The 24777-nt window shown below is 60.2% G+C and overlaps 2 protein-coding genes across 2 annotated transcripts in view; one reads left to right on the forward strand and one right to left on the reverse strand.

The window, feature by feature from the left end:
- The first annotated feature begins 1465 nt into the window (after positions 1-1465).
- Positions 1466-6467, forward strand: MTERF4 (mitochondrial transcription termination factor 4). The gene is made up of 4 exons (XM_075528848.1): positions 1466-1512; positions 2091-2577; positions 4485-4669; positions 4955-6467. Exons 1-4 carry the CDS (start codon positions 1483-1485, stop codon positions 5321-5323), a joined length of 1071 nt encoding a protein of 356 aa, XP_075384963.1. The 5' UTR covers positions 1466-1482; the 3' UTR covers positions 5324-6467.
- Positions 1968-24777, reverse strand: part of SNED1 (sushi, nidogen and EGF like domains 1) — a 54646-nt gene continuing 31836 nt past the window's right edge. Inside the window, exons 9-29 of the mRNA XM_075528849.1 lie at positions 24326-24430; positions 24053-24166; positions 23159-23275; positions 22717-22833; positions 22512-22628; positions 22325-22438; positions 21860-21973; positions 21635-21748; positions 21037-21150; positions 20241-20354; positions 19727-20023; positions 19259-19448; positions 17093-17205; positions 16082-16363; positions 15300-15441; positions 15146-15228; positions 14615-14710; positions 13406-13522; positions 13224-13311; positions 9072-9152; positions 1968-8645 (exon numbers count right to left, since the gene is read on the reverse strand). Coding sequence (XP_075384964.1) covers positions 8624-8645; positions 9072-9152; positions 13224-13311; positions 13406-13522; positions 14615-14710; positions 15146-15228; positions 15300-15441; positions 16082-16363; positions 17093-17205; positions 19259-19448; positions 19727-20023; positions 20241-20354; positions 21037-21150; positions 21635-21748; positions 21860-21973; positions 22325-22438; positions 22512-22628; positions 22717-22833; positions 23159-23275; positions 24053-24166; positions 24326-24430 — 2651 coding nt within the window. The 3' untranslated portion in view covers positions 1968-8623. The remainder of the gene's footprint in view (positions 8646-9071; positions 9153-13223; positions 13312-13405; positions 13523-14614; positions 14711-15145; positions 15229-15299; positions 15442-16081; positions 16364-17092; positions 17206-19258; positions 19449-19726; positions 20024-20240; positions 20355-21036; positions 21151-21634; positions 21749-21859; positions 21974-22324; positions 22439-22511; positions 22629-22716; positions 22834-23158; positions 23276-24052; positions 24167-24325; positions 24431-24777) is intronic.

The following is a 24777-nucleotide window of genomic DNA, read 5'->3' on the forward strand; positions in this document are numbered from 1 at the left end:
ACAAGGGTTTCCTGCGGTGCTGGCTGTAATGCCTTGACAGTTGAGTATTAGACTAAGGAAAACCAAACAACCAATCTTTTAAGTCCACAGAGATTAAAAGGGTCTTTTTATGTAAGCCGAGAGTTAGTCTCGGAAACCCACAGGGGCAGTTCTGCCCAGTCCTTTGGGGTTGCTGTGGGCGGCATGGACTCGTGGCAGGGAGGTCTAGGCCCACTCCCACACACGTCAGATTCGTTTGCATTGACAGTTTGGTGCCTGGCTCAGAGAAGGTACTCTATAAGTGGATCTATTGAAGAACCAAGTCCTTTTTTCTAAGTTCTTAGAGGTAAACAGGTGAGACAAATGCTTATAAACCAAGGTGTGATGTTTACAAGTAGTGGAGTGTGGGTGGCTGAAAAGCCCTTTCATTTTCTTCCTCTTGAAAAATGCAATATCTGAACAATTGTCTAGATTGCAGGTCTAGAGCTACAGCGTGAGAATGGGACTTCAGGCTGACACCCCATGAGCCCCCACCCGAGGAGGAAACCCATGATCAGAGGGCTCTTGCCTTTTGCACCCGGGAATGTGCCAAGACTTCTGCCATCCCATTCCTTGAGTTGTGTTTTTGAAAACGAATATTTACACATCTCTTAAGGTGTGTGTGTCCTTCATAATCATGCCACAGACTTTACACAGTCACAATCTTTGATCTCTTCATCTGAGCCTGAAGCTATATTTACTTAGGCTGCAGGCTTTCTTTAGCCCATGAACAAAATGCTGTCTAGTGTCAACTGGCTTTGTGCTTACAATAGCTTGCGCCGTTTATAAGCCTGAAGGCATTCTAGATCTTCATAGCAGTGGGCTGTACAGAATTGTTTTAGCTTGAAATAACAGATTGGCAAAGAGACTGCTTCAGGAACTGCTGCAGCACAGGAAATGACCCAGCCTGAACCAGAGTTTCACTTGCCTCTCCTGAAAAAGGATATTACAGCAATGTGAAGCATGAGTATGCAGAGTGCTTTATTTGTACCTTTGGAGAGTCCCCACCTGGCAAAGCTAGCCTGGGTAAGCACACGACAGAAAATGATGGGGCATGCTCTAAGAATAGAGCAGATCATTTGAGGTCAAGAGGGCAGGATCTGCCCAAGGACAAAGTTCAGAGGGGAATGGAAATGGGAAGTACAGGGAGGAAGTGGGGTGGGCTCTCAAGGGCAGGGAAGAAAATCTCCAGATTAAAGGGAAAACGGATAGTCTGCTGTGTCACCACCCAGTCCCCAGTTTGAACGAGAGGGACACGGGGTGGAAGCAGGGGCCCCGTTAGCACCTGCACTTCCGGAGACCAATGGGTGTGGGGTGCGGCGCGGCCAGGCCCCGCTCCAACGGGAGCGCCTTTCGGCGGCGGAACGCGAGCGCCGAGGTCTCGTACGAGCGCCGGGGAGGGCGACGGCACGGACCCGGAGGCGGAAATGACGAGCCCGGGAGACACGCGGCTTCCGGCCCCGGATGGCAGCCATGGCCACGCTCAGCCGGCAGGTGAGGTCGCCCCCGGGGGCTGCCGGGCATTCGGGGTGCTTCACAGCCAGGCTGGGTCCTGCCGGCCGAGCCGTGTCGCAGGTTAATCTGGAGCCGCACTCGGGGCGGAGGCCGCCGGTGAACTCGGGGCCGTCCTCTCTCCCCGCAAAACCGGGGAGACAACTCGAGCGGGGGACCGAGGGCGCCTGGCTCACTGCTTGTCTTAGCCCAGAACCCTGAGGAGCCCGCCGCCAAGGGGGACGGCGTGTGCCGGGCCCCCTGGGTCTCTCCCGGGCGCATTTCTGAACGACCTGGAGACGAGTCCGGTTCGCACTTCTCAGGCAGACGTGCCGAGTGGCCCAGCCGTGACCCCAGTCACCGCAGGCGGAGCTCTAGTGAAAGCCTGGAGAGGAACCGGCCGCTTCCTGGATTATTTCCAACGCCCCCTTTCCACACGTGAACCCCCCCCCCCCCGATGTGTTCAGGCCAGGTGTGAGTTTGCAGATTGCATGCAAAAGCTGTTTGAGTCGGACCGACATACTGAAGCAGCGCTTGTGCCCCGTATACTGGAACTCGCCCTTCCCACCCTGTGCTCCTAGGTCTGGTGCTGCCGCTGTGTGATGCTCCGAACCCCTGCCCACATGGGGAAGCAGACGGCCCGCCTTGGAGAACCCAGAAGGGTGTCATCGGTTTCCCCGACCACAGCAACTGACTGCAGGAGCCTGGAGAAATTGACTTGTGTTCCTTCCAGAACCTTCTCGCAGGGGCCAGGGTGCCTTCCGGTGAGCATGCCGAGCCACCACGTGGCGGCTGCAACGTCCGTGGACGCAGTGGCCTTGGAGCTGCAGGTCACCAGGTCCCTCCTGGACATGGGGTTCACTCATGCCCACATTGGGGAGCTGCTCAGTATCAGGACAGGCCCCAGCCCTCAACAACTGCAGAACATCACATCAGAGTTAGTACTCCTGGGCGTGGCTCCCGAGGCGGTGTGTGGGGCGCTGAAGAACCACCCTCAGCTACTGAAGCTGCCGGCCAAGCAGGTGAAGCAGCGAGCCAGTTACCTGCGGAAGCTCGGGTTGGGCGAAGGTAGGAGGAGGCACCAGACTTGGGGGGACAGTGGCGTAGGGTGTGCTGGGTGAGGGGAGGGCAGTGGTAGAACGCCTTGCAGGAGGGAAGATGCTTAGTGGGACAACAGGGCAGCATCTGTAGCATGGAGCGCCCCAGAGTGCATGGGCGGGGGTAGGATGGGGGGTGCTGTGGATGCCTGATGCAGCTTTGTGTATATGTGTAACCTTGGAGGTGTCACCTGAAGTGACTGTGGGGCTTGTCTACACGTGACACAGAGCCCCAGGATGTGCCCGCTGTACAGATGCAGGCCCAGCCACGGGTCTGATCTGCTTGCCAGAGCCTCCCCACCCCCTCCACAACAGCTCCAGCCTCAAGGGCCTTTGCTGAAGGTTGCTGTCATTCATGGATCTCAGGAGGCCCTTGGGCTAGAGCAACTCAGCTACTGTCTTACCGTTCTCCACTCTTCCTGGCAAGAAGTCTCTCTTCAGGCCTTTGCTCAGAGCATAAGCAAACGCAGCCTTGTATCCGAGCTGAGCTTCCAGAAGTGTGAGGGAAATGTCATGGAGAAAAGGTGAGCTCTTCCCACCCTCTCTGAAGCCCTCTCCTGCTGCTCCGAGCAGGTGGCCTCTTGCCAGGTAGCAGGAAGGAGGCAACCTAAGTGGGCTCATGCCGCGGGCAGTGAGAGGGCTGGCAAAACCAACACTCTTGAAATGCAGTCCCTACATGTCTTCGCAGGACGGCGACTAACTCGTGTCAGGGAGTTATTTGTCCGCTTACTTCCTGAAGTGTTCAACATGGTGTTTCTTTTTAAATGTTTACCAGGGCTTGGATGAAGGTCTACAGAGCAGATCAGTTTTCCATCCAGCAGTTCACATAGTCTGTCACCGATCGACATCCCCACAATGGACAGCCACTTAGCCCCCTTCTTCCCTGTTTCCTGCCTCCGTGCCCCTCCTTTCCGGACGTGTCTGCACTGTCTGTGGGTGAGGGGCAGCACTTCCCCCAAGCTCGATGGCTCTGAGGTGTGCACACCTCACTGGTGGGACCCGCTCCTTATGGACTTGTCTGTTGTTTGGCAGAAAACGGAGCCTGGCTCCAGACTTGATGGGGGACCGAGGGCCTCACCGGTTCTGCTCAGCCCTACGCCTGGCGTTTCTTACAATTGTTAGTTTTGTGCCGCACTCTTCGCCCACCCTGCCCAGGACCTTCTAATGGCATCTCTTTAGGGGTGGTTGGTGGTGGCAGCTGGGCACCCTCTAGTTCTTGTGGTCTCCAGGTGGTAGAGACCGATGCTGGCATGGTCCATTAGCTCCTACTGGGGTTTCTCAGTAACACTTTGAGTAAGTAAACTTAACGTTTCCAAGGCCTAAATTGTACACAGATCCTATACCTCAGGTGGCCTGGGGTTGCCCGGTACACACCAGTCACCCCAGAGCAGGTACTAACCGGGCCTTCTTTATGCAGGAGTTCCCAGTTTGGAAGAGAGTGCCCAGGGGTCCCACTCCTCGGCCGAGCTCGGAGGAGCTTGTAGTTGTGCACTGGGAGAGTTTCCTCACTATTACGGTTACTATTCTGCAAGCGTCGTCGGTTGGTCCGTCAGTCTGTCAGTCATGCTTGGTGGCTCGCAACGGGAAACGCCAACCTGGAGCCCAGATCCCAGGCAGCTCTGCTGCATCTTCCTGTGCAGACTCCCTGTTCTTGCCTGGATGCCATGAACATGTGGACAGGCCAGAAGGGAGAGGCCTAGAAGGGAGGCTGGTTCTCCAGACTGCAGGGCAGCAGTGACCTGCGTGGGGGCCCGCTTGCCCCCCCCCATTGCCACATACTTTGAGGGGTGCATGCTCGGCCTCAAAGTTTGTGTAGCTGTCAGCTGGAGGGGTGGGCCCTGGCGTGACTGGTGCCCTTTTTGCCCCGCTGCCCTGCAGGGAAGCTGAGGCGGGTGCTGCACTGCTGCCCCGAGGTGTTCACTCTGGCTCAGCGGCGCCTTGAGGGCATCATCAGGGTCCTCCGGGAGAAGTGTCTTTTCACCACGCAACAGGTGACGGAGATTCTCTACAGGTGCCCCCACATCCTCCAGGGTGACCCCGAGGAATTGGAGTACAAGTTCCAGGTGAGTCTGGGCTGACCGGGCAGGTGGGCCACGTCCTCCAGAGCCAGGGCTGGGGAGCAGCCCCCTCCCTGTCTAGAACCTAACTCTCAGGATGGCTTTGAGACCCGCCCAAGTTGTCTTGTTTTGAACTGTTAAGACGGCTAGAGCCAAGTCCTGGCTGTTGTCTGGAGTTTCCCAGCTGCCCAGCCCTGTCCCCTGCCCCTGAGTGCCCCTTTATTTCTGAGCGCTGTGGGTGCCGGCGGGGAGGCTGCACAGCCAGGAGCTGAGTGTGCACCTCTCTCCCAGTATGCCTACTTCAGGATGGGGGTCAAGCACTCGGACATGGTGCGCACCGAGCTCCTGCAGTTCTCCATCACTAAGATGAAGCAGCGGCATGTCTACCTGGAGCGCCTGGGCCGGTACCAGAGGCCCGACAAGAAGGGCCAGACGCGGATCCAGAACCCCCGACTTAGGGACATCTTCCAAGCCTCTGAAGCCGAGTTTCTGGCCAGGACAGCCTGCTCGTCTGCCCAAGAGTTCGAGGTTTTTAAGCAGCTGTTAGCTCGGGAGGAGGAGGAGGGGCCTGAGCTCGAGATGGCTGACGACGATGCTGAGGACGACACTGAGGACGCTGAGGCCAGTGATGGGGACAGTGGTGACGAAGGCAAGGACTGAGCGCCATGTGTGACGATGATGACCTTCTGCCCTCAACAGTCCTTTGGGTGGAACGGTGAAGACTTGTCCCCCGGGAAGTAGATGTGTCCACCGGAGGAGGAGGAGGAAGAGGCTCTTCTGTGGGGTCTGCAGGGACCACCCTGGCTGGTTCTGGGCCGGACCCCACCCTTGTTTCCAGGCTGAGGCATGTTGGAGTGGGTGAGGTGCGCCCTCCTGACTCGAAGATGAGGCCGGGAGGCCTCGAGAGGTGTCTGTCACTGTCAACACATCTGTCACACATTTTGTTGGAGAACAAGCAGCAGGTTCCCACCAGAACTCACATGCTTCATTTAACACCGTCAACACCTCACTGGGGTGTAGAGGGGTGGGTCCTCGGCAAAGCCTGCCAAGGGTCTGCACCCCAGGACACCCAGAGAAGCATGAGTGAAGCCCGTGGTGAGGACTGAGTCTTGGAAGATTCTCGATCCTAGGGCTGGGGGTGCGGCAGAGACAGCAGGTTGGTGCTGTGCTGTCGACTCCCGTCTCTGGAGCCCAGTCCCCGTCCGTCTGTCCTCCAGAGGCTTGGTGATGGCAAGGCTGGAGGGTGGGTACCCAGGGGCACCACTCACCAGTGCTGACCCGCTGAATGGTTCGCAGTCCCGCACTGGCACTGTGCAGGATGGGGCCTGGCCACCAGCCTTCTCCTTGGGCCTCCTTGCTGCTGACCCGCCCGACTAGCTGTCAGCTCCTGCCTGCTCATGTCACTCCGCAGAGATGGGCTTCCCTGGGCAGTGACTGGTGGCTGGGCCGGGTGGGGAGAGTGCACTAGAGTGGGTCAGGACCAGGGCGGGCCTGCTGGGCAACACCTCTTTGGCCAACACAACCCAGCACAGAGATGCTTCACTCCCTGTGGTTCATGGACACAGGCTGCCAGCCGAGCTCAGCTGGACAGCTCTGGCCACGTGGAATAGTCACAACCAGCCTGGGTCCCGACAGCAGAAGGCCATCTGTCAATTGCGAATGTCTGCGTCACAGTAGAGACAGTTCAGGGTGACAAACTGCATGGCATGCACACATAGGCGCGTGTGCACACATGTACACACGCACAGGCACACAAATTTAATACAAACTAAAAGCCTAAAATAAACTCTAGTTCTTCACAAAATGTCTTTGATGAGAGGTGGAGGGAGGGGCACTGCCCGGAGCTGCAGATGTGGGCTTCCAGTTTGGGCCCCTCAGCCATGGTCCTTGAGGCCCAGAACCACGTCTGCATGCAGATGGGGCTCTGCTTCCAGGCTGGGCCTGTTGTTGGGGTCCTCGGTGGGGGCTCCTCCAGGAGAGGGCTGAGCTGTCCAAGGGTACAGCTGCTGAAGGCTGACTTGACTTGCTGTGGCTGAGTTTCGAGTGTCCCCACACCTGGCCTGCTGCTGACAGGGATCTGTTGTCCTCTGCATGTGGGGGCAGGCTTGGCAGGTGGGACTTCCCAGGTCGTGGGCAGTGTGTCCACAGCTGTCCTGGTGACTGGTCACCACAGTGCTGGAGCCTGCAGGCCCATTCACAGTGGCGGCCCTGCTGCTGCCTATTCATCAGAACCAGGCTTTGTTGCGGTCCAGCCAGGCCCAAGGAGACGATGCCCCGCCCTTTCCGGAGCAGCCTTGAGCAGACCCACGCTCACCACCTGCGGGCAATCCTGGCAGGGCTGCCTCTGCACATTCCCTGCCCTGCAGGCCCAGCAGATGGGGAGAAGCTCCTCTGTCAGACTGTGGGGTCCCTGGAGAACTGTTCGTCACACTGAGGTCTGCGGGTGTTGGGTGAAGTCGGCGTGTCAGGGCAGTGGTCCCATGAGCCTTTGGGCTTGCAGCCAGCTTCCATCTTGGGCTATTCGGTTGATCCTGAGGGTTTCCAGGTGTGGCATGGGGCCACTGGCCCGAGGGGCGAAGTTGGGCTTTGCTGCTAGTCAGGAACTCTGCTTTTGGGGTGTCCTTTCCGTCCAATATTGAGACCACGTCTTCCTGGGTTCTAGAAGCTGAGGTTGACAGTGGATCCTGTGAAGGAAACTGGGACCTGAGGCCATGGCTCAGACTCTCCTCCCCACAGCTCCTGGGGGTCTTGGGCTGCTGCCCTCAGGATCTAACTGGTCAGCTGGGGGCTGGGCGTAGGGAGGATGACTGGCTACATCTCCATCCTGTGGGCATCTGGGGCTGATGGAGTAGTTCCTGCTTATTTAGAAACCAGCGTCATCTTTGTTGTCTGGGAGAAGTCTCACGCCTTCCCCCAGGGTCTGGTCCTGTCCACTTCTGCCTGTGGGACTGGTCAAGGTGGTGAGTTGTGGACAGGGGTCAGGTGGTAGAAGTGCTGGCACACTAACCCCCGATGCAGCTGTGTGCGCTCAGAAGGATTTACAGTCTACAGGATCTGGGTGTCAGCAGGGCTTGGTGGTGGTCTGTGGGAAACTGACACTGAGGGAAATATGACGACTCTATTTCCTAACTTAAGACAGAGGGAATCAGGAAAGTTAGTATTCCATGGTAGGTTAGGGATAGGTTCCAAGGACATGATCCTGCTTTAAATGTCACTCCCACAGATTCTCCCCTAACAGCTGTGCTGCCTTAAAGTGAGCATGTGGTTGATTCTGTCTGTCTGTAGAAGCAGACACTCGTTACCTCCTCCCGCCGTGGCACCCATCCCCCCATGCCTTCCCCCAATGCAGGTATTCCTCACCTGTGAGCTCAGGGACTTTACTGTGGTTACCACCCACCTTGTGACGTATGTAACTACTGAATATGCATGTCTTATGGCTCCTACAAATATCTCCAGAGAGTAAAGATTCTCTCTGCTCAGACCTGGCGGCTGAGACCATGACTGTCCCGGAGGTGAGCATGCTACCATGGTATGGGTCTGACTCCTTTACTTGATCTTCTCGCCTGTCTTCTATGACTTTACTATGGTCTTTCTAGATTAGCGGTGTACAATGGCGCCTATGGACCCTGTGGTGGTGAGAGGCCCCGGGCTGAATTGTTTGCTCATCTTGGAGGCGTCTGGTTCTCACTGGAGGGCACAGAGACTTCATTAGCCAGGCGCTGCTCAGCCACCAAGGTTCCCACGGCCTCAATGCCGTAGGCTTCCTCCTGAAGGCAGGCCAGGGGTCCTGGGTGCCTGGTGTGCTGAGTGGGGACACTGACTGGCAGGGCCTTCTCAGGTCCCTTGGGAAGCAGTGGGGAGTGTGGGAACGCACTGCCCTGGGCAGGGCCGGCCCAGTTGCAGTGCCCTCTGGGGGCCCACCTCACAGGAACCTTCGACAGCACGCACCTTCAAGTTTCTTCAGTGCTTGTTACTTTGTTTCCTGAAACAGAGACGAGCGTTGAGTGAGAGGGACACCCACCATCCCTGGGCGCACCAGCAGACAGCCCGGCAGTGTGGCCTGGCCAGCTCAAGGAGGAGGAGGAGAGAAGGCTCCAAAGCAGGGTGGGAGGGGCCAGAACGCAGTGGCAGCCTGGGAGGGGGGGCCCAGTCCTTAGGGATGATGCTGTGCTGAGCCTTCTGAAAGCTCTCCTACCTACGCGAACCAGAGAAAGGCCACCTTGCTGAAACCATGGCTCCCCACTCCCGGGACCCTTCGCCCACCATGCAAGTGAGCCCTGCTGTGCCAAGCACACATACTGCTGTGGAGCTGAGCAGGGCACCGAGGCTACCTAAGGAGCCACACACAGCCTGGCTCCCTCCAAGGGCCTGTGGGGCCCCCCGCCCTGTCCCCCAGGAGAGGCGGTACCTGCCGGGGGTCTTGTTGCCTGTGCTCTCGCAGCTCTCCTGAAAGCACACGTCCTGGTGGGCTCTGTAGACCCTCTTGTACCTGTGGCCACAGAACTCTGTGAGCACCGTGCCCACACGCCACGCGAGCCCCCACTTAAGCGGGACTGTCGTGCCTGGGAGCAAGGCCATTAGTTCCCTAGTAAAAAGTTCGCTGTGGATTTATAAAGTGACCAATGTAGAGGTCATGCCACTTTAACAAATGGACTTTACTCAGGTTTAAAAACACTGCTGGTGTCAAGTTCAATTCATTGGCATCCTTCAGGTCACTGGACCTGCCGGGTAGGGTGTTTCCATCGTGGTGATTGTTAGGGGCACAGACGGCCGCCTTGTTCTGCCGTGAAGCCCTGGGGTCCCACATGGCGAGCCTTTTGGTGAGCTGTGGAGTCTTGGCCACTGTGTCCCCGAGACCTTGTCCCTGAGATGGAGCATGGGTGGAATACACAGGCCACCGAGCTTTAGAGAAGCCGTGATATGGGGAAACAGTAAGTTAACCCCTGGTCTTGCTCGTGGCAGCGCATTGCCCTCGGTTCTGGGGACACATAGCCTCGTTGCCTTCCCTCTCGTGAGGAGCGGGGGATGTTCCCACGTGTGAGCGGAAACCCAGAGAGCTGGGCACAGTGTGGGCAGTGACTTGTCAGCTGTCAGACAGCAGACAGTGTGGCAGCGCGGTCCCCAAGAGCCAGTAAGCCAGTGAGGCGGGCTCTGGGACTGTCTTGCAGCATTGCAGCTGGTAAGCCTAGCTCACAACTCACTGCTCTGGAGTCAACCCCGACTCACGGGACCCTGGAGGACCCCTGGGTGGGGTTTTGAGACCATAACTTCCCAGGGACGGCACCACAGGGACCGGAATTCAGGCAGTGGCTACAGTGAGTTGGGACAGGGAAGCCCGGAGGGAGGGAAGAACTGGTCCTCCCTGGTGGAGTGGAGACAGCCGAGGAGGGGGCTAGGTAGAGCACCCTGGGATCCTGACACCACAGCATGGGATGGGGTGGGGGGAAGGAGCTGTAAGCTGCCCCAGCCCCAAACCCAAGTGGAGGTCAGCTTGTTCAGAGGTGACTACAGCCACTGCCACACACGCCTCAAAGGCCCGTGACTGCCTCAGAGAAAGACGACCTGTATCTGGGGACGAACATCCCCGTCTGGAGGCCCAGCATTGACGTCTAGAACCTGCAAGGTGTGCAAAGCCAGGAACATGGGAAACTTGGAAGAAAAATCATTGAAAAAGATCCCAAAATGGTAGTGACAATGGAATGAGCAGACAAGGTCCTTAAAGGCATCTGTTATGAATGTGCTCCATTATGTTCAAAGATCTCAAGGAAAATATAAACATGATGCAATGAGAAATGGAGGATGTAAGCAAGAATTAAATAGACCTCCTAGAGGTGACAGAATCCGGCCTCTGAAGTGAACATGTTGTGGAATGGGATTAGTGCCGGATGAACAGAGCAGACCTGCCGTCTTGAACGCACAACCGTGGCCTCTATCCAGAGGGAGGTGCAGAGAGGGCAGGGTGAGCAGAGCCACCTGACTCCGGAGACGGCAGCAAGCTGACTAATGCACTCGTAGCTGGAGCCCCGGCGGGAGAAGAGAGTGGAGGGAGAGGGAAAAACGATAAACCCAGAAACAGAAGGCACAACTCCAAACAACAGCACACCCACACTAAGGCAAATCCTAAGCAACATGCTCAAACGCGCCCAGGAGAAAACATGGAAGCATTTGGGCTGGGGCCGAGACGACGTCCCCATGGTGAAACGTCGGATGGCTGCAGGTGCCACGTTTGACACTGAGCCAGACGACAGGATGCCGTCACCGAGTGAACAGACATACTGTCATCCAGGAACCCGCATCCAGTCATTGCAGCTTTCAGGAAATGCAGCTCCAGTAGAAATATCCTGTGTCCGTTGAACCAGAGAAGAACTCACTGCGGAAACACTGCCAATTAACATGGTCCTTCTCGCCACAATTCCTCATGGGATGTGTTACCGTGCTTCGGGGTCTGTGCCTGTGGCTAGGGTCCCAAGCTGGAGAGCGTGTGTTCTGTTACAGGACTGAGGTAGAGTGACATTGCGACCTTTTCTTTGGGGGAAACAGTCTTTAAGACTAGTAGAGAGTGGGACACCATCCTTCATCTTCCTGAGGGTATGGTCAGCTAAAAGCCCACCAGAGCAAAGCCATTCCTCGGTGTATGAGAGCCACCCGGGGCCCGGAGAAGCCACAGGGCCGCCTGACGAGCATGTTCACCACCTCTCTGAGGTGTCAGAGAACGCCGGGACCGGAAGCCCTGAGGAGCAGTGCTGAGACCACGGGCCAGACACGGGGCCGGGCGACAGGTGGGCTCATTTCCTGGCCCATGGAGGCAAAGACCGAGAAAACTACGTGGCGGAGAGACTGAGGACTGGAGAGGACACGGCTGCTTAGAGTCCAGTGACTATCCTCCCTGCTGATCCTGACTTAGTCACCCACTCACATCTCCAGAAAGCCTCATTGTGAGCACCGCCAGTGAAACGGGCCATGGACCCCCGCAGCGAAGTCGGGTGCCGTTGGTGAAGCCAGAGGACGTCGGATACGTCCACCATAAAGGTAATCGCTTAGGACAATCAGCACAAAGGAACAGATAAGAAGATTTTCTCATTTTCAAAAACGTTTCAAGAGATTGTTGTCCGTTCAGAGGAGACAATCACATCATGCAGCTCCTAGGGCATGTGGGAAGCAAAGGTCCAACTTTTTAAAAAAAGTACTCTGGAGCTGTGCAGTGGTCACTGAAGGTGTATTATAAACCCCGGAGCCAGCCTCCACTCAGAACAGACTCACGGAAACAGTGCAATCAAGAATACCGGGAAATAACTAACAGGAAGAAGCAGGACCAAGGAGCAGACTGGACAAAGAAACTACGAGCAAGCTGGTTGGGGTAAATGAGAGGCTCGGTCAGCCTGGACGCGAAATGGAACCAGCCACGCTCAGAGGGGCTTTGGAAAGGTAGGTAGGTTAAAGGGCAAGGATGGGAACTTTAGCTAAGTGGTGGGCTGTCCTTGCTGGACAATCTGGTAGTGTGGACACTGGCTGCCCTCCCACAGAATCCAAATTCAGATTCCCAAGCCCCAGTGCAAACTAGTTCCTCTGATGTAGGCCACTACACGCGACGCCTGCTTTCAAACGGAGCTGTCTCCCTGCTCTCCCGAGGGCGGCCGGGGTGGGGGTGGGCGGTGTTCAGATGCCCCTCCACTCAGAACTCACCGCAGCGTCGTGTCACAGAGGACAAAGCTGAGGTCTGCACACCCTGCGTGGCTTCCACCTCGAGCGTCACACTGCGCCAGCCACCAGGCCTTCCTCAGCTGTGCCCGCAGGCTTCCTCTGGGATGCTCTGCCCTCAGAGAGCCCTCTCCTGGCTCTGGGATGTCACCTCTTCCAGAGGGCTGACTCTGACCATCCCACCTTCTGTCGCAGCAGACTCCCCGGCTGCACACCCCTGCCCCGCCCCGCCCCACCCAGCTGGTCTCGGTGCACAGCTGTCCCCTTCTCAGGACCCCCCCACCCCCACCCCAGCAGTGCCTCAGGCTCAGGGCTGGACTGCTGACCCAGGGCTCAAACCACCAGCCGCTCTTCTGGAGAAAGATGAGGCTGGCTGTCCCTTGGAAACCTATCAGTGCAGGGTGCTGTGGCAGCGGGTTGGGCTTAAGGTAGATCACCCCTGAAGGCTGTGTGGTGCCAGCAGCCGCTGCACTTGCTGTGTGCCAGGACTTCACAGGCAGGGCCTTGCCGGCTGTGCCCCTGAGAAGCCCAGGCGTGTGGAATGAGGCCCAGATGCCGTGGAGCCCCAGTGTGTACCTCCCACCATCACTGAGCAGTAGGGAGTGAGGCCCTCCTCCATCAGGTGGTTGCTCCCGGCAGCCCCTTTTACAGGTGCAGAGTCAAGACAGAGGTGGGGCCCTCTCTGGGCCTGTGTGCACTGGGCCCTGATGGGGGGCTTCATGCAGCTGCTGCTTGGGGTGCAGGGAAGGAAGGTCAGGGTGCGCTGGCCAAAGCTTCTCCCCAGCCTGACTGCTCAGCGCGGGCAGAGCGCCAGCCCCTTGACCCAGCCTCCCAGTGGAGCAGGCGGTGAGCCCTGACTTACACATGGTGACAGACGCCTCCTTCCCAGACCGGGACGGACTTTGTCTCGGAGAACAGGCGTGTGCAGGGTCGGGGCACCTTCGTGCAGGCTGCGGCAGTGGGGAGGAGGGCTGGCTTAGGCAGGCCTGTCCTGGCCACAGTCACCTGCCAGGGCCCTGGGACCAGGGCAGGGGCCGCACTCACCGAGCTCACAGCGCCGCCCTTTGAAGCCCGGGCCACAGGTGCAGCTGTGGGTGTCAGCAGTGGGCACGCAGGTGCCCCCATTCTGACAGGGGTTTTCGGAGCAGTCCCTGGAGCCTTCTGGGCACAGCCATGGATGGAGGGGGTTTAGTCAGTTGAGGGAGCAGCAGCTTGGAGCCCCCCTTCTTTCCCATGGTGACCCCTGCAGCCCTCCAGAGCTGGGCTGCCCCCACCTCTCACAGCCCACCCCAGCGGGGGCTCCTGTCCCACACTGAGGGGCAAGGAGGCGGGGCAGCCAGAAGTGGAGCTGGGGCAAAGGGCTGGGGACTCCCCTAGGGTCTGCCCTGCCTCACTTCTGGCTGAATTCCTTTAAAATCCTGGGAAACAGACGAGAGACTGCCCCCCTCTCCGTCCCCATGCCCTCGCTGTGCACCCTGCCGCCTCCTCCTCAGCACCACCCTGCGGAGCCCGGCAGCGTCTTAAAGAACGGGGACAAGCACAGAAACAGAGCTCTTCCCAGAGTCCAGACTGCTCTGCCTCTGGGGCAAGCCTGCCCTGCCAGGCAGCCTGTAGGTCCCCACCCAGCCACCAGATGGGGCAGACCTGCCCCCTGGGACCACCCAGACCACCACTCTCACAGGAGCAGAACGCCGCCTCTTTCTCTGGAGGAGCGTCACCCGAGGAGTGGCTGGTGGTGCTGTGGTTTAAATGCTCGCTCAGCCATTACCCAAAACATCCGAGGGGAGGGGTGACCCCACGCACGGCCCCGCATGAGAAAGTCCGGGCAGTGTGCCTCTGTGCGGACTGCAGTCCTGTGGGCCCCAGGGGTCAGGCTTAGGATGCTAGTAGCTGCCGCTCTCGGCACCTTGCACACCTGACCCAGCCTGGTGAGGGCCCACATGTCCCCACCTGTCACCGATGCTCCAGGCCTTTGGGCTCCCTCCCCACCTCTGCCCTGCTGAGCATCCCTCATCCTAGGGGCTCACAGCTCTCTGTGCTGGGCTGCCCGCAGGAGGGCGTGCTGAGCTTCAGGCCCCTGTGCCAAGGCCGTGTGCCCGCAGACACTCAGAGGCCTTCGGTGGTGCTGTGTCCTGTCAGCAGGCCACGGATGAGCAGGGGTTGGCGCTGTCAGTGTGACTGGGTCTCCCAACTTTGCCCCTGCTGGTCACTGGGGTGGGGGTGGTGTCTGGAACTCAGTCCACCCAGACTCACGCTCATTCTCGTCACCAAGCTCCGGCAGCTGCAGGGCCAGGGTGGCGGGCTCAGGGGCTTCCACTGGGGTCTCCAGCTGCATGGGGGCCGTGGACTCTAGGAGCAATTGGGCCATGAGAGGTCACAGGCTGCCCCCCAGGGTCTAATCTGCCCAGCCTGGTCCTGGCCCTCCCACTCCAATGACCAGCCAGGGGCTGGCCCTACATTTCCAGCCTGTCCCCTGCCACCTTCCCACCCCCGCTGGGCCACACTCCCGCTGCCCAGCAGGCCCCACCCAGGCTCAGCCTTCAAAGTGGACATTTACCTCTCAGGACACAGCAAGGGCCACTGGCCTGGCACCCAGCCCTCTACAAACCCCCACTCTGAAGAACGAGACTGCCTTGCTGCCAAGCAGCATCCAGCCCGTGCTTCATCCAGCCTGGGTGGCCTGCCATGTCTGGGGCCAGGCGCCTCCCAGCTGGCTGGGTCCTGTCCCCTCACGGGGACGAGAGGGTAGGTGGCCCACACCTGGGGGGAGGGGGGGACACTCACGTGGTCTCACGGTGACGGACTTGCTGGGTGGGCCTCCGAACCGGGCACTCACACGTCCTCGGCCATCCACCAGCTCGGAGAACCTGCAGGATGGGCCACTGAGCCTGAGCTTCCTGCCTAGCTGCCTCAGGGCGGGCAGGTGGCTGGTCTGTACCTGGGGGGCTGGGTGGGGGTTTCGGGGGCATCTCGGTCGCTGAGCAGGCGCAGCTCTGACAGGTGTGCCAGGGGTGGCCTGTTTCTGAGCACCCGGGAGTGGCCCCCCTGGGGCCAGTGTCTGTCGCTGCTGTCCCGCTGGGCTGCAGGAGAGGAAAGCATCTACAGGCTGCTGTCCGTCCCTCGGTCCCTCTCTGCAGCCATGCCACTGTGTGCGCGGGGAGGGCACACACACAGTGCAGCTTTCAGGGGAGCCCTGCAGCTATCCCTACACCCCCACCATGCTCCTTCACAGCCACTGGTCTTCATGTGGGCCTGGGGGGCCTGGTCCCTCCGGGCCCTGATTGGGCATCCACCTGGCAGGGCTGGACATGTGGCCTGTCCTAGGCCCTCAGGGGTTGGCTGTGTGGCTGCAGCACACACGCCCAGTGCAGGCTCCCTCGCCCAGTCCCCCATGTTCACCCCTCATCCCGAGATTCGGAGCCCTGCATGCTGGAAGCCCAGCCCTGTCTCAGAAGCCAGGGCAGGGAGCGGCCTGACCATGCTGAGAGCACCTGCTGTCCGGCAGGCTACTGGGGTACAGGGGGCGGGGCAACAGCTCAGGGATGGACCCATATACCCTCTAGAGGTCTCTGCTCCTGGGACCCCTCTCCGGACCCCTGGCCCCTGGAGCCAGCACCAGCATGCTTCCTGCTGCCTCGCCCCCCCAGCCCATGCAGGCCACCTGGAATAGCCCCAGTCCCGCCACCTAGCCCCCTGCCCCTGTGGAGGTGCAGCCCGTACAGGTGATGATGTAGAGGTGGGCAGGCTCGCTGTGCACCTGGCCCTGCTCTGTGCCCTGCACCACAGACACGGAGAGCTGGTACCGCCGTCCTGGTGCCAGGTCTCGGACCACGTACGATGCCAACTTCCCATTGGGGACGTAGCGGCTCTTGGTGCTCTGGCTGGTGGTGACATTGATGACATAGGCCTCCAGAGTGGAACCTGGAGCAGGGACGTCCCAGAGCACGTGGGCAGAGGTGGCGGTGACCCTGGCGGCGGTCAGATTTGCAGGAGGCAAGGGCCCTGTACAAGGCACAGTGGGAGGGGAGGGGCGGGGTGGGAGCAGTTTGACCTCGGGGACCAGGCTTTCATCTCCAGACTAACTCAGTGCCTAGCCCAGGAGACATGGGCCCATACACCAGCCTGCCCATGCTGACAGGCGCCTGGTGGGGCTGTCGGCCCCAGAGGACACCCTCTGGTCTGGGGGCCTTCGTGGTATCCAGTCTGCCCCACCCCATAGCTGGAGGGTGGGCTACATAGGCTGGTCCTGGAGTCTCCAGCTTTGGAGTCTGGGTTGACACCCTGGCCCTGGGCTGGCCCCACACCTCCTCCAGGTGAGCCATGTCTGGTGACCACAAGGGACAGTGCCCTGATCAGAACAACCCCTTCTCACCCCTCCCTGTGTGCTGAGCTGGAGGGGGCAGGGCAGGCAGGCAGCATGGGTCTCCCCCACCTCAGGCCCTGTGGAGCACCCTCAGGGCAGGCTGTGGGTGTCCTGGCGCTCTCTCAGTGGCCACCAGTCAGAGGGTCTCCTGGGAGAGCCACAAGTAGTGGGGTACTGGCATGAACCCAGGCAGAAGGCTGCCCCAGATGGGCTTCCCAGCACCGTACCCCCACTGTCTTCAGAGTGGCCAGGCCCATGGCCTGCATTGCCCTCTGGGGTGCCCTCTGCCCAGAGCATGTTTCTAACATGACTGCACTGGGCATACTGAGGGAGGCTGGCACAGGCCAGAGTCCAGTCGCTGTACTCACGGGTCCACACGGATAGTGGGGCAGTGGGCACACTCTCGGTGGGGTGCTCTCCTGGTCCAAGCCCACTGAGGGTGACCGCACGGATGGTATACCTCCTTCCCGGCAGCAGGGCCCTGGGGGGAGGGCGAGGAAAGGGAGGCTAACTAGGGGAGAGGGGCTGAGGCCATGAGGGCCCCCCACCCCCAGATGGCTCTGGGGAAGTGAGTGTGCTAGGAAGCCTGAGAAGTCACAGTCTCTGCAGGAGGACAAGACTGGCTGGCAGCGGACACCACGAGCGCACACGTGTGGACAGCTGATACTGAGCGCCTGGGACGCCGAGTACAGGTCTGCAGAGCAGCCGAGGTCAGGCCGTGGGCCGAGGGGCACATTGAGTTTTCATGCTTCACCCACATCTAACTCAAAGGCATCTATTCACCTTCCCACCTTCCTTGTCAAGCTTCAGCCAGCATTCAAGGTGACTTATATCTACCCTGGCTAGGGCCGGGCGCACTGTAGATCTCAACGTTCCGTGTCCACTCTAAAGAGGTCTTTGGCATCAGACTCGCCGAATGTAATACATCTGACCTCTTGGCTGCCGCGTCCTCAGATGTTGATTGTGGGCCCAAGTCACAGGACAGCCTTGACACCCCCGCTTTGCTGCCCTCGTGTCTACTGGCGAGCTCGGCGGGTTTCATCTCCTCGCGCGGCGGCGCCATCTACTCGAGTGTGTAACCCACATTTGGATTTTCATCAGCACCTGCTTCCGTCTGGCCCGCTTTCAGCAAGCAAGGTGTGTGAGTTGGGTGCGACAGGTTGTTCATGAGCTTTCCTCCAGTCCCGGTGCGGCATCTTACAATTCCGTTTCTTAGATTATCTGCTCGGCACGCAGATTGCCTAGGATGGGGAGAGGATACAACCCTGACACACATCTTTCTTGACTTTACGCCACGCAGGAGTCCTTTGTCCTGTTGGCAAAACTGCCTCTTGATCCATGCACAGGTCCCACGTGAGCGCAGTGGTGTGTGCTGGTCCCGCCGCTTGTCGCCATCTGCGCAGTCGAATGCCCTGGCGCAGGCAAACACGTCTTCCTGGTATTCTCTGCTCTGACAGAGTTCTATCCCGTGTCCATGCCCTCTTCTGAATCTGTCCTGACTCTCTGGCAGTTGCCTGTTGATGTATCCCTACAGCCTTTTTTTTTAAGTTGGGGATTTAATAACATATAAGATCATATCATCCCTTGTTTCAATCATGTCAAGTAGAATTGTACAATCGCTACCACAGTCAGTTTCCAAACATTGCTTTTCTACATGGATTCCTGACAGGTCTTCCTTTTACCCCACCACGCCTCTGGCACGCCCCAAACCCCATATCCCTCATTCTACTCACTGTTCATCAATCCTGGGTTTCATACACCAAACCAGAGAAGCATATGACCCCACTTCAAGAGGGTGACATAACACCTCTGAGATACACTCTAATATGAACAAACAAAAGCCAAACCAACCAATGCAAAACAAAAATACAGAAAATGTGGGTAACCAGATCAGGTCCCGCCTGCAGTAACTGTTCAGGTCAGACGCATGCCTGTGATCCTCTCTCCTCCTCTCTCCCAGGCGCTCTGTGCAGTGACCGCTTTCCTCCCATCCCGCAATTTCAGGTAGGGGCAGTTCTCCGGAGGCTTATTTCCTATGTCGTTCCACAAACGAATCTCTTGGGCTCCCCCTGTCGTCCATCGCCTTCTGCACACCAGATTCCCATGATTTAGGCTCTGATACTGATCTCTCCTTTGGCTTCAGATTCTGTGGATTCCAATCCTTTGGTGACCGGTGATGGTGTGGCCCCCACAGCCATTTCTGAAGGACCATCAGCAACATTGCACTTGCATGTGATCCTGATGCCTGGCCCTGCCAAACGCCTGTGGCGTGTAGGCCCGCGACCTACAGGACCGAGCCCTGCAGTGCAGCCTGCTCGAGGCGAAGCATTTGAACACGGTACCTCACTTGCACCTCTTGGCCCCAGACCAGTGAGGGCAAGGCCCCCTGGGCCCCTGTGGCACTCACACGCCCCTTCCCAACCCCACGAGGTGCACCACGCGCCTCCTCAAGGCGGGGCTAGGGGAGCGTGGACATACAGATGCTGCAGGTGGTGGTGGAGTGGGGGCCGGCAATTCCCCAGGCTGCCTCTCACCTGAAGGTGAACTTGTCCACACTCCTGTCCAGGTCGGTGGCCTCCTCCCCAGCCCCCGTGGCCTTGGGGTGCTGGATCAACACGCGGACCTTGCTGACGGTGGCGTGGCGGATCTGGTGCAGAGCCCAGCGCATGGAGATGGTGCTGGCGGTCACGTTGGTGACCTCCAAGCCCTCAACGGGACGGGGGCCTGGGGGGCATAGGCTGCTCAAGGGAGGCCAGCTTGGGGCGGGCAGAGCAGCAGCATCCCAGGGATACCCTCCTCTAGGGGCCCTGGCGGGCTGCTTCCTTCATACTACACGTGGGCCTCGTTGTGGTCTGGACTAACAGGCCATGCTAGGCCCCAGGGGAGAGACTCCTGTGGGTGGACCGCCCTGAGTTCAGCCTCCCTGCCACCTTGTACCCACCTCCTCCTAGACACCCGGCTCTGTCCCGCCCTTCCCTCCCCACTCCACCCCCAGGACTCACGCGTGCGCACGAGCAGCGCCACTGGCCGGCTGATGTCGTTCTTGTTGTTGGTGTTGCGCTTCACGGAGAACACTGAGATGCTGTAGGCCCGGCCGGCCGCCAGGGCCCGCAGCTGGTGGGCTGAGCGGCTGCTGTCCACGAAGTCCGTGCGGCGGAAGGCGCCGTCGGTCGAGGCGTAGGTGACCGCGTAGCCGTCCAGCAGCTGCTGGGCGGCCAGGCCCTCGGGCGGGAGCCAGGAGACTGACACCCCGCTCTCCTCCACCCGCTCCACCTGGAGGCCCGAGGGCGGGAGCAGCTCTTCCCGTGAAGACAGGGGTGGGATCAGGGGGCGCAGCCTCCGCTGGGGCTGGGGGCTGGGGCAGGGGGGCTGGACTTGGGGCCCTCTCACTGTCCACTGGCGCTCTGGCCGGTGGAGGGAGGGTCGCCTGCAGTCCTGGAAGTGCTAACCCCGGGACGCTAACCCACCCTCCCTGCCCAGTGGAGGAACATCATCCCGGGGCCAGTGAAGCCTCACCTTTGGCACAGTTCTGGCCCGTGTAACCCACTTTGCAGGTGCAGCTGTGGGACCCATTGCTGGCCAGGCAGTAACCACGGCCCCCACAGGGGCTGGAGAAGCAGGGGTCGCTCACTGCATGGGAGGGGGCAGTATGGGCGCTGGGTGTGGGGAGCGGAAATCCCAGGGGCACTGTATTTTCCTGCTCTTAGGGTCTGTGGGCCAGATCCCTCACCCCAAGGGGGCAGGGGTCACCCTGGGAGAGTGATGGGTGACAGGGGGCCAGGGGTCACCTAAGAGGCCAAGACATTGCTAGCACTCGCTGGGTAGTGTGAGTGGGTTCTCAGCACGCTCCTCCAGGGGTATGTAGGCCACGCCTGATGGAGGGGCAGATCGGTCTCTGGGGACACAGTGGGCGGGGCAGTGAGGCCTCCAGCACCAGACCTCCCCCTTAGGTTGCTGGGGCAGAAACCAGGAGTAGTTGCCCAGCGGCCTGCCCATGGCCAGGGTGACTGTAGGGAGATGGTGCGGGCTCCTAGCCGAGTGGTTGCAGGGTCCTGTCCCCGCACACAGCAGCCCCTCCTCCCACACCCTGTCTCAAGGGGCGCAGCCTCTGAATGCACTACTGGAGTGATTTGTGACCTGCACCCACGCCCACACTGTGCTCATGGACCCTTCAGGCCTGAGCACTGCTGCCTTGGGGCACTATATCAGCCCAGGGAGGGGCACCCAGCTCCTGTCCAGCCTGCGGGGGAGGGACACTCACAGGACCCCAGTGGAGGGTCTGGAGGGGCAGCGGGCAGCTCTACCTCCCTACCTGTCTCACAGTGGTAGCCGAAGAAGCCCTCAGGGCAGACGCACAGATAGGCCCCGCCCGCGTTCTCACAGGCGCCCCCATGGCGGCAGGGGCTGGAGTCGCAGGCGTCCACCTCTGGAGAACACCAGAGAGCTGCGGAGTCAGCGCCTCACGGGGGTGGGGGGCCGCAGGGGGTCTGGGGGAGGGAGGAGAGGAGAGCCGGAAGAAGGGAGAGGAGGGAGGAAGAGGATGGCGGGTGGGGCTGGGGACACCCCAGAGGGTGGGGCTGGGGGTGTCCTTCAGGGTGGTGCTGGGGGCAGGGACGTCCCAGGGGGTGGAGCTGGGGACACCCCAGAGGATGGGGTTGGGGAGCTCCTGGGTGGTGGGACCACAGGAATCCTTCAGGGTGGGGCTGGGGCAACCTGGGGGTACTCGTGGGGCTCAGAGGGTCCAGGCAATTTGCTTCCCTCCATCCCAGCTACCCAGTGGTCCCTCTCCAAGCAGCCTGCCCAGTTGGACGTGATCCCGTCTCCTTTGAGGCCCAGGCTGGGTGCGTGCTGAAACATGCTAGGGAGGTTGGGGTGTCCGTGGTGGGAGGGGTTGGGGTGGCAGCCCTTACCTGTCTCACAGCGGATGCCGATGAACCCTGGGGGGCACTGACAGTGGAAGGCCCCTGGGAGGTCCCTGCAGGTGCCCCCATTTTGACAGGGCTGCTCTGCGCATTCATCAGACTCTGGGAAGGACACGCAGGGGCCTGTCGTCCCCATTGCCTCCGCAGAGGGGCAAACCAGCCGAGGGCACCTCACACCCAAGGACCGCCGTGGCCACCAGTCCCAGGACTCACCCTGCTCACAGTGGGCGCCTTCGTAGCCTGCGCTGCAGAGGCACAGGTAGCCCGAGACCCGGTCCTGGCAGGAGCCCCCGTGCAGACAGGGCTGGGAGCGGCACTCATCCACTTCTGCAGGGGTTGCGCCCAAGGAAAGCGAGTCTTAGCAGGGCAAGTGTGAGACGCGAGTTGCTTGGCAGCCCGCCCCTGCCCCCACACTGCTGCCTGTCACCGGGCTTTGCTGGTAGAGGTGCCCTGGGTGCCCCTGGAACCACCATCCTGCCTGCTGTGGAACACCCCTCCTCCCCGCGCTATGGCCCTGCTCTGGGGCTTTGAGTCGCCCAAGGTGCCCTGACTGTCGGCACTGGATGCCCTGTACAGCCACCTTGCTGTCTTTTCGGCTGGCCCCGCCCCTTTGAGGGAGGGACGGCATTGCTAGGCCACGCCCCCCAGGAAAGTGGGCGTCATGCGCTTGGCCCTCACCTGCCTGGCACCTGCGTCCGGTGAACCCTGCCCGGCAGTGGCAGGAGAAGTCCGTGCCCAGGTCCTCGCAGGTGGCCCCGTTCAAACACGGGCTCCGGAAGCAGGGGGAGGGGGCTGCGGGTCGCGGAAGGTCAGTGTTCTGCCAGGCCTACCGGGCCCTCCCCGGCCCCGCCCTGCCACACCTCACCCGTCTCACAGTGGCGCCCGGAGAAGCCGGACGGGCAGTCGCACTTGTACTTTCCGATGTAGTGGAAGCAGGTGCCGCCGTTGTGGCAAGGGGCCGAGGCGCACGAGTCCGGCTTCCCTGGGGCGGGGCGTGCGGGTCAGGGCCGCCCGGGTCAGAGTCGCCCGGGCGCATCGCCAAGCCCGCTGCCCTGCCCACGGTCACTCACCGACCTCGCAGTGCCTCCCGGTGAAGCGGTAGGGGCAGCTGCAGCGGTACTGGCCGTCTGCCTCCTTGCACGAGCCCCCGTTCCGGCAGGGCCCCGAGCTGCACGGGCGCGGCCGCACTGTGGGGGACGGGGGCGCAGGGCGGCTGAGCAGGGCCCTGCCCGGGTGGGTGGGCGCTCAGGGCCAGGCCACAGAAGGTCACCGAGAGAGCGGGGGCCACTACCCAAGGTCAGCGGAGCCATGCGGGGCGAGGACCTCGTATCAGAAAGGAGTGGAACGTAATGACCACATCGAATGGGAGCACCCGGCCCGGGACCCAGAACGATCCTTCAGCAGTGGTACCGTCAGAGCGAGCTGCACCCGGCGGGCTGAGTGGGGCTGCCGGTGGGAAGCGCGCGGACCGCGGCCGCTCTCCAGGGTGCTGAGCGCCGGCCAGGCCCCTACCTTTCTCACACTGCTGGCCATGGAAGCCGTGCGGACACTCGCACGTGTAGGAGTCGTCGTGAGCGTCACAGGAGCCTCCGTTGAAGCAGGGGTCCGAGTCACAGGGCGACGGCAGGGCTGGGGGGTGGAGGTCAGAGGATGGCCTGGGAGCACCTGTGCCACCTCCCAGGCAGCTCACGGCTGTCAGGCCCACCCTATCATCCTGTGAGGGACCCAAGCCACCTCTTTGCACTGTGGGCCCCCTGGATCCTCACACTGGGACCTCCCTGTGACTGATTCTCGTGGGAGTCACCCTCCCTCTCCCCACATCATGTCACCACCATCACCAATGACCACCTGTGATTACACCCTGTGTGGGCAGGGACCTCTAGCCAACAGTAACAAACATCAGCACGGTCATGACTGCCGGCCCAACTGGGGTGGTCTCAGGACCAGCGGGTTTGGGCCACTGTCATGCACAGGCCTCTCTCCCTAGTCTTAGCCTGGAGGCTCCGCTGGCCCCTGATCAGCGTCATAGCCACACATGGGCCTCTAATGGCTGCAGGGGGGCATCCTGCATGGACACTATCAGGAAGAACCCATCCCCGAAGAAGCATGGCATGTTTGGTAGAGGGTTGGCAAAAAGGAGGAAGCTCCTCAAGGAAGGGGGTGGCAGACACAGGGTGAGGCAGGCACAGGAGCGGGAGGGCTTCCATGCTGCCGTCCATGGATGGGGTGGTGATCCTACACTGCTAGTCGTGACTGATAGCTTCTGTAGGGGCTCAGGGAGCCCCCCCACCCCCGTCTTCCTTTCTACCGTGCTGCTCCATAAGCAAGTGATCGTGTGGGGATGGCTTGGGAGAGGCTCTTATCACTGCTGCCAGTACCCCCAATCCCTCCGCCCACTCAGCTCACAGTGGCTGGTGTTGTGGTCCGTGTGGCAGACGCACAGGTAGCTCCCGCCGTATTCCATGCAGTAGCCCCCGTCGGGACACTGCGTGTTCACGTTGCAGGGTGTGGCCGTGACTTCTGTAGAGGAAGAGCCCGCCCCGCACCCCGTGTGTCTTTCTGGGGACCTCGTGTCCCAGGGCCCCAGGAGTGAAGCCCTCCCCCAGTGGGGGTGGTCCCCGGCCCAAGCCCCGTTCACTCACTGGCCAGTCCTACCGGTCCTCCAGTCCTGCCACTTACCGAATTCACAGAGGAGTCCAAAAAAGCCCGGGGGACAATGGCAGAAGGTGGTATTGGCCCCGGAGCAGCTGCCTCCATTTCGGCACTCACAGTTGTCAGAGATTCCTGCCATGGGGTGGGGGTGTTCTGTGCGCTGAGGTCACCTCCCCTGCTGCTGCCCACTGCCCAATAACCCCTGTGTCCACACACACACACACACACACACACACACACTCATATTCAGACATCCACACATCCACTCACACACATTCACAAACATCCACATATGCTCATACTCATTCACACACAGTAATATTCACAACATGCACATACATATAAGCACACATCCACAATGACATACATATATCCACTCACACACATCCACACAAACATCCACACATTCATGTTTGCACTCATTCACACTCACATATAACACGAACACCAGACTCATTCACCCACTTTCATACCCTCAC

This window comes from Tenrec ecaudatus, chromosome 13 (genome assembly GCF_050624435.1).
Source record: "Tenrec ecaudatus isolate mTenEca1 chromosome 13, mTenEca1.hap1, whole genome shotgun sequence".
Taxonomy (NCBI): Eukaryota; Metazoa; Chordata; class Mammalia; order Afrosoricida; family Tenrecidae; genus Tenrec; species Tenrec ecaudatus.